General features: G+C 43.8%; 1 protein-coding gene across 3 annotated transcripts; it reads right to left on the bottom strand.

The window, feature by feature from the left end:
- Nucleotides 1–6,841: 6,841 nt before the first annotated feature.
- LOC131240549 (uncharacterized) lies at nt 6,842–7,453 on the bottom strand. Of its 3 annotated transcripts, none has more exons than XR_009168803.1 (2): nt 7,128–7,453; nt 6,842–7,052 (listed from the first exon to the last, which is right to left on the bottom strand). XR_009168803.1 is itself a non-coding variant. In XM_058238841.1 (2 exons), the coding sequence occupies exons 1-2, from the start codon at nt 7,354–7,356 to the stop codon at nt 6,981–6,983; spliced, it is 306 nt and encodes a 101-aa protein (XP_058094824.1). In that variant the 5' UTR covers nt 7,357–7,385; the 3' UTR covers nt 6,842–6,980. The 3 variants fall into 3 exon arrangements, 1 of the variants encoding a protein (XP_058094824.1); XR_009168802.1 differs by having other exon boundaries at nt 7,132–7,453; XM_058238841.1 differs by having other exon boundaries at nt 7,123–7,385.
- Nucleotides 7,454–8,569: the final 1,116 nt, after the last annotated feature.

The raw sequence follows: 8,569 nt of genomic DNA, 5'->3' as shown, positions 1-8,569 counted from the left end.
TGCTGTGGTGGGTACGCTTATATAGAGGTTGGGGGTTTGCTTTTCTTGAGAGGTCTTCGGTTCGCGTGTGGTTTTCTTTTTGTTGCACGCGGCCAGTTCTTCTTGCGGTATATATGCGTTTGCTCTTTTCATGTGCCACGTGGCTTTTTGTGGTTGGAAGGGTGGTTTATACGCGCATATTCCCTGGTTTCGGTGTATTTCTTTTCACACTGGCGATGTTCTTCTAGCGGAGTTATGGGTTGAGTTTTTGATATACTCGGCTTGCACGCACGAAATGGTATACTTAAAGCGGACGGGGATTGGATACTACCCCCTCCCACGTTATGGACGGACAGGCGCCACTGTGATGTATGGGCTTTATCCACACCGTCCATCCACTTTTCCATATCATTTTAGTGCAAAAATCCAAAAATGAGGCAGTTACAAGACTCAGGTGGACCACACAGTGGGGATTAAAAAATTACCGTTGAAAACACTTTTCGTGCTACGGAAGTTTTAGATCAAGAGTATCATATAACTGATTGGCAGAAGACCTTAGGAGTAATGAAAAGGATGGTCGTCGGAACCATCCATCACACAAAACTCCAAATTCACCACACGTGACAAGGACCTCAGACAAGTTCTGTGGCAAACCTCAAACGCACGTCTACATGCCGGCGTAAGTTACATGGCCCAAAATTAGGGTAGTCGACAACTCATAGGTGGGCCACACATAATCAAAAAGGAATTGACGGTCCAAAAGTTCGGGCCATTCGTCCACCTTTGATGGTCACGTTATTGACCCACTGGTAAGTGACCATACTTGACTTTTTGGACCCGGTCATCTTCACAGTGTCCCACGTTATACATGGTTTGGATTTCATATCTGCACACGATCTAAGATGCCACGTGTGACTGCATGTATAAACACGTGTAGAGAGGTGCGTGCGGTCCTGGGATGCGTAAAAAAGGAGGGTTCACGTAGTACACAGGGTTGGGACGCGGTTTGGCTTGCGACGCTACCACTAACCAGGTGGCTAGTGGTCGGTGCTCTGTGGGCCCACCATAATGTATGTGTTTTATCCATACCGTCCATTCATTTTCAAAGATCATTTTAGTAGTTAATATGCAAAATGAGCTAGATCTAAAACTCATGTCGACCACACTACCAGAAAACAGCAGTGATTGAATGTCCATCATTATAAACCTCCTAGGGCCCACTGTAATATTTATTTGACATCTAACCTGTTGATTATGTCGTACAGGCCTGGATGAAGGGAAAAAATAATTATCAGCTTGATCCAAAACTTTGGTGACCCGCAAAAAGTTTTTAATGGTGAGCGTTCAATCAACACTGTGTACTCCACTTGAGATTTGGACCTACCTCATTGTTGGGCTTATTTCATAAAATGATATGGAAAAATGAACGGTTGGCATGGATGAAACACATACATCATGGTGAGCCCACATAGCACCGACCACTAGCCAGGGTCACTAGCCAATCCGTTTCCACGAAGCTGCAACGGGCGCGGATTGGATACTAGCCCTACCACGACCCAGCTAAAGACGGACGCGGATTGCGTCCTGCCCCCACCCCGACAGTAATCCGTCCGGGCAGGCTATGTGGGTGTCACCGTAATGTAAGTGTTTTATCCATGCCGTTAATCGTTTTTCTCATATCATTTTAAGATATGAGCCGAAATATTAAGTAGGTTCACAGCTTCAATGGACCACACTAAAGGAAGCTACAGTGATAATGACACTCACAGTTGAAACCTTTTAAAGGGCCACCGTGATTTTATTTTATTTTTACCATACAACCTATTCAAAAGGTCACGTAGACATGGATAAAGTGAAAAAACAAATATCAGCTTTATTCAAAACTTCTCCAGCTACCAAGAAGTTTTTAACGGTGGACGTTCATTCCCCAATTTGTAGTCCACTTAAGCATTTTTCCTACCTCATTTTGTAGCCCATACTTAAAATAATCCGAGAAAAATGATAAACAGCGTGGATAAAACACTTACATCATGGTAAGCCCCACAGAGCCCTGCCCGGACGGATTACCGGGGGTTGTACGCAATCCGCGTCCGTTAAAGAGGGCGGTCCTGGCAGGGGCGCGGATTGTGTCCTACCCCCGCCCGGACTGATTTACGAGGTCTACTGTGATGTAAGTGTTTTATCCACCGCGATTAATCACTTTTATAAGATTATTTTACAATAAAAAGCAAAAATTGAAGCACATCCACACCTCCAGTGGACCACATCAAAGGAAGCTGCACTGATATGACACTCACCGTTGAAACCCTTCTAAGGGCCACCGTGATGTTTATTTACTATCCAACCTATTAATAAGGTCATGAAGACGTGGATGAAGTGAAAACACAAATATCAGCTTGATCCAAAACTTCTTCAGCCCCCAAGAAGTTTTTAATGGTCAACGTTAAATCCCCACCTTGTGGTCCACTTAAGACCTGGACCTGCATCATTTTTTGGATCATACATTAAAATGATCTGAGAAAAACGATGAACGGCCTGGATAAAAACACTTATATCATGGTGGGCCTCACTGATCCTGCCCGGACGGATTACCATCCGGGTGGGGTAGGACGTAATCCGTGTCCTCCTGGCAGGGCTCTGTGGGTCCCACCATGATGTATGCGTTTTGTCTACTCCGTCCAACCATTTTTACGGATCATTTTGGGGGCAGGATACTAAAAACGGAGGCAGATTAAAGATTCATGTGGATCACACCAAAGGAAGCATGGGTGACAATGACGCCCACTATTGAAACCCTCCTAGGGCCCACCGTTATGTTTATTTGTCATCCAATCTATTCATAAGGTCACGTGAACATGGAAGAAGGGAAAACATAAATATCAGCTTGATCCAAAACTTCATCGGCCCTAGGAAGTTTTCAACGGTGACCCTTCAATCCCCACTGTTTCATGTGGTGTGGTCCATTTGAGCCGTCAATCTGCCTTTTTTTTTTTTTTCCTTGACTCATTAGCTAAAATGATCTGTCAAAATGGATGAACGGCATGTATAAAACACACATATCACAGTGAGCTCCACAGAGCCCCTAACAGGACCGTCCGTGTCCAGGTAGGTCCTGCTGGGGTGGTACTGGTACCCAATCTGTTTTTAGAGCTCATTTTAGGAAATTTGACCAAAAATAATGTGGATCCAAAATTCAAATGGGCCACACAAGAGGAAAAGTGGGGATTTAATGACTACCGTTGAAATATTTATATGGCCACAGATGTCGTGTATCTGTCTAAGTTTCTAGTGTTTTCACTTCATCCCAGTGAAAATGACATTATGAACGGTTTGGATGGCATATAAACATCAAGGCGGAGCCTAGGAAGATTTCAACAGTAGGAATTCCTTTCCCCACTGTTTCATCTTGTATGGCCCAATTGAGTTTTGGATAATCCTCATTTTTGGTCGCATGTCCTAAAATAACCTCAAAAAATGGATGGACGGGTTGGATTTCTCACAAACATCGCAGTTGGCCCCACCCAGAATCCCTTGGCAGGAACTTCCTCACAAGGCCAGGGGCTTCTGGCTGGGCTGGACTTAATTTTCCAGCCTGCACATGAGCAGGACCTGGGCCCAAGTTCGGCAGCTTTTGCTACAGAGGCCCAATCACAGCCCAGATCCAGACCCATTAGTGGATGCATTGGGGTGGGCCTGCTCTAGACCGTCTATCAAACACAGGTCTTTCGCGACATGCCCGAGTTGAGGGTAAATCTGAATTGAGTCGGGGTCAGACCCTGTTTCAACACAGAGGTCATGGGATCGAGTAGCCATGTGGGACTTGGGCCTCACCAACATGGTCAACTACAAAATACTTTGATCTCCACATTTCAATATGCTGGGCCTTTCTGGGCTACTTATTGGGCCATGAGACCAATCAAAGCTCATGTCCAAACCAATAACCCAATACATAATTACAATGGAAACAGCAACCATAGTCACCATCTTTATCTGGTTCACATTTAATAGAGGTCTATGGGCTCATATGGTTGCTTGTCCCTATTTTTATTCATGAACCACTACAAGTAATTCATCGAATTGGTTAGATATAAAATAATAACATTTGAAAATTCTTAATCCATTAATAGTAGGAAAGGATTTATGTCACAAAAAACAGAGACTAGAGCAAGCTTTGGATTCAAAGCTGGTGTTAAAGAGTATAAATTAAATTAATAGAAAATCCATCCCCTGCTCCATTCCATGGTCAATGTGACAGCCAAATCGGGTTGGACCATGGTTTTAAGACTCACCGACTCGGATTCGAAACACCCACCTGACTTGGCCAAGTTGAGCAAAGTCACGCCCGACTTTGAATTAAGATTTTGAAAATCTCGCAATCGCAAAAATACATTACACCATATTATCACAATAATTCAAAATCTTGACAGACTTTTATAATATTGTGTTTTTATCCTGATATTATCGCAGTATTAACTTGAAATGTAGTAAAAAACTTCAAATTTTGCTATATAAATATTTATTTAAGTTTTAAATTGATTCATTAATTTACAATACCTACGAACCAACAACAAGGTATCAATACCTATGATGGGATCGAAATGAGCACCCATACTTATATCCATTAAAGTATCGGGTACCCATCTACAGTTTGAAACTTTTCCTAAAATAAAGTGATGAGTACCGGCCAGTACCACTATCACTATAAACTACCGTTGGATATCAACCATCAGTCGATCACAATCATTGGAGAACCAAAGCATTTCTCTTCCACTCTTCAGTTTCCTTTTTAGGCACTTTTTGTGAGGGGCCCACTATAGTGTGTGTAGGTCATCTAACCCAAGCATTAAGTGAGCCCCAACATGATATTAGGTGCTCCGGGTGGACCAATGGTCAATCGCCCAGGAAACTACTTCCAAATTCACTTAATGGTCCATGTGATGGTGGGATCGGCTAGAACCATAGAGCACCCATCCCACTTTCTTTATTGGTGACCCTGTTGGATGGGTTGGATCGCATACATTTGCACAAATCACAGTCAGCCCCACAGACAAAGTGTTGTACAATAAACTTATTCTACAATGTTGTGACCAACGTCATCTTTTTTCTATAGTTTTGAGAATTTAAAAAAAGTGCTAATCACTATTAATTATTAATAATTATTGTTTTAAATTAATTGGAATATGGGTCATACATATATAATATATAATACAATCAGGTTTGAACTGAATTCAAGTATAGGCATAGAAATACCAACACTCAACCAAATTATTAATCAGGACCCAAATTTGCATAAAGGCTTTTTCAAGAGCTCTTGGGGGTTGAGGCAATGGGATCCGCTCTCACCTTTTTTGTTTGTGATTGTTGCTGAGGTGGATGATTGAAACTTACACATATACCTGTTTTACTACTTCCATACCCGGCCCATGTTGGGCCAGGCTCAGGTACCCATCGGGCATGTTACGTGTCAATGGGCCGGGCCCAAGCCTAAAAATCAGAATTTTGAATTGGGCCGGCCTGGCCCCAAACAGGTCAAACTCCGGGCCGAGACCTACCCCAGGCCGGCCCGTTGACAGCCCAAGGAATGCACCCAGCCCGTTGCCACCACTGCTCTCAAGCTCACAGAATTTTATTTTATTTTTATTTTTTATTTTGGATACTCTGGAAGAGTGTGATGGATGATACGCATGCACTTAGACAGTGCAGAAATTGCATAATAAAATTCAACTAAAATTAAACTGTCTAAATTATGGGTTCCAGTTTAGACATATCATGAAACACTAACAAATGGTTATTTGATCATCCGACCATCAGATCGGTGGACAATTGATGGATGGTTAAAAATGAACAATATCCCATGCTCCTATTTCAAGAAACGAGTGCCCACCAATCAGATGTTAGGATTGTTCAGCCAATCTGATTTTTATGGGAGCGGATTAGGTGAGACCCCGGAACTACCGAGGTGGGTGGAACCCTGACTGTGCATCTTACACTGATGTATGTGCCCTAAATCCACACCATCCAACCATTTTGAAATCTCATTTTAGCGCATAATCCCAAAAATGAAGCTGACATAAATCTTAGGTGAACCACACCACAGGAAACAGCCATGATTGAATCTCCACCATTAAAGACTTCATGGATTCCACAGGAATGTTTATTTGCCATCTAACCTGTTGATAAGGTCACAAACGCATAGATGAAGAGACCCCATAAATATCATCTTGATCCAAAGCTTTTTTGGTCCACAAGAAGTTTTCAATGGTCAATCACCATTGTTTCCTGTACTATGGTCCATTTCGGATGTGGAACTGCCTTTTTTTTTTTTTTTTATCATGCCCAAAATGGGCTTTCAATACAGATGGACGGCATGGATGTAGTCACATACATCAGAGTACAGTCAGGGGTCCCACCCATATGGGTGGATCCGGGGTCTCACCTAATCCGCTCCCGAGTTTGAAGGCCGGTCTGGGTTGGGTCCACATTAAATAAATGGGGTTTAGATGTTGGGCCCACCTAAATGGATGGATTAGATCACATGGGCTATCTTACATGTGTATTGAACCTATTGGTTAATAAACCTCGTTATGTTGCAAAAATAATTAATATAAACACACATATACTGTCACTGCCAAAGTAAACCCGACCAGACCCGACCCGACTCATTTCTAACCAGGTCCAAGTAGGCAGACCCGACGCAGATTCAACAAGACCCTTTTAACGGGTCCAGAATCCGGGAATTTGAAAACGTTAAAACCGGTTCACAACTATGATGTACCCACGGGTCCAGCTAGCCGCTGACAGCCCCACCGGGTATACACGAATCCGAGTAACAATGGATACGCAACCAACATTTGAGAGGACCAATTGAAATGGTAGACACATGGACCACCAAACAAATAGATTTGAGTAGTTTCACACGCACAACCACACGCACTGTCTTGGTAGTATTGGATTCCGTTTCAACCCTTAAAAAAAGAAGAAATTACCAGAAATGCCCTCCGTCATTTGGAATTGGGGAAAGGGGGCAATCTTAGCACGGCTTCCTCCGTCTCAATCGGATCCGATCGCAGAATCTGCCAAACACAACCCAAACACAATCACAAAAAATCTCATCGCAGGGAAGGGGGAGAGATAGAGAGAGACTGTACGGACGGGGTCGCGGAGGAATGGCTTTGTGTCGTCTGTAGCGAGTCTGAAAAGGGGTTTCTGGATCGAACCAGAGCTCTCTCCTCCTTCGCTCTTTTGGGTTTTTTCCTCGATCTCGCTGCCTTCCACCATCGGCTTCTCCCAAGCTTTCCTCATTTTCTCGCAAGGGCTTTTTCCCCTCTCAGGCTCGCCTGTTTGGATTTTGGTCGTAGATGAGGGTATTTTGGTCATTTGGTTATATGAAAGTAGGGCGCGGATTCGGTGAGTCCGGGGTAACAAGTTGGAGGGTGAGTTCCTGACCGTGGGGCCCACCTTGATCTATTTGTTGTATATCCACTCCATCCATCAGTTTTTCCATCAGGTTTTGGTAATAGTCTCAAAAATGAAACAGAACAAATCTATAGTGGACCACACCACAGGAAACAGTGGTGATTGAACGTCCACCGTTCAAAAATTCCTAGGGCCCACCATAATGTTTATTTACCATCCAAGCTGTTGATGAGATCGTGTTGATGAGATCACGCAGACCTGGATGAAGGGAAAACACAAATATCAGCTATATGGGTGCATCTGGTGCGTTCGATTTTAACGGTGGAACATGGAGCGTATAGAATTAGCACACTTGTTCTGTTGGAATAGAGTCCTGATGAGCACAGTCCAATATGGTGTGCCGCTAATTCAGTGATCCATACCGTTGATTTGAGTCATCTGACGGGAGATGCCCCATCATCTCTGTAGAATAACTCCGACTAACTGGACCGCTAGGGTGTGGATAACTTCCACAATGGTTTTGAAAAAGGCAAAGATCCAATGGCTAAGATCTTTCAATATTGAAGTTTTTTGCCCCATCCTTTATTCACTGCCGGGTGAATTGTATCCAATGGTCTGGATCTGCCTAAAGGCCCACCTTGGCAAATTAAACACTGGAGGGTTAAGTATATGGAAGTGGGCCCACTAAGCCCAGATTAAGTAATCGAGGTGGGCCGAGCATTTTTTGATGGGCTTGGGCTGGATTAGCTGAAACACTATCTCCGGTCCTGCTGCAATTGGAAATGTAGTATAGGAAACTGATTGGATTATCAGAACCGTCCAATTGAAGGACTTGTGACAGCTAGACGTCGCTATCGTTTTATCTTTCAGTGACCATTTGCAGGCAACGGATGGGATGATTACACGGTTCCACTGATTTGATTTTTGTGCCATGGACCCGCATGGTAGACCCTAGTCGTGAATGGTCTGGATCTCGCCATGTGCATGGCTCTGAATCAAGCAGAGACGTAATTAGTAGTGCAGCTGGTACAGCTCGGGTCAACCCAGGCCGAGCCCAACCTCAAGAGGAGCAAGCCCAGATGCTCGACCCAAGGGAGTCAGATCTAGAGCATTGAACACTCCCAACCCTAACTCGGGTTGGGTAGGGCTGCCAATATCCTGCCTTCTCGTTTCA

The sequence above is a fragment of the Magnolia sinica genome, chromosome 3 (genome assembly GCF_029962835.1).
Source record: "Magnolia sinica isolate HGM2019 chromosome 3, MsV1, whole genome shotgun sequence".
NCBI classification, from domain to species: Eukaryota; Viridiplantae; Streptophyta; class Magnoliopsida; order Magnoliales; family Magnoliaceae; genus Magnolia; species Magnolia sinica.
Note: the sequence above shows the minus strand (reverse complement) of the source record. Positions and strands in the feature narration are given on the sequence as shown.

Bases quoted from the DNA above. Each gene is read 5' to 3' on its own strand.
- LOC131240549 (XM_058238841.1), bottom strand. From the start codon at position 7,356: ATGACCAAAATACCCTCATCTACGACCAAAATCCAAACAGGCGAGCCT. The intron at 7,053-7,122 runs GTCTCTCTCTAT...TGTGTTTGGCAG, and splicing joins TCCGCGACCCCGTCCGTACA to ATTCTGCGATCGGATCCGAT.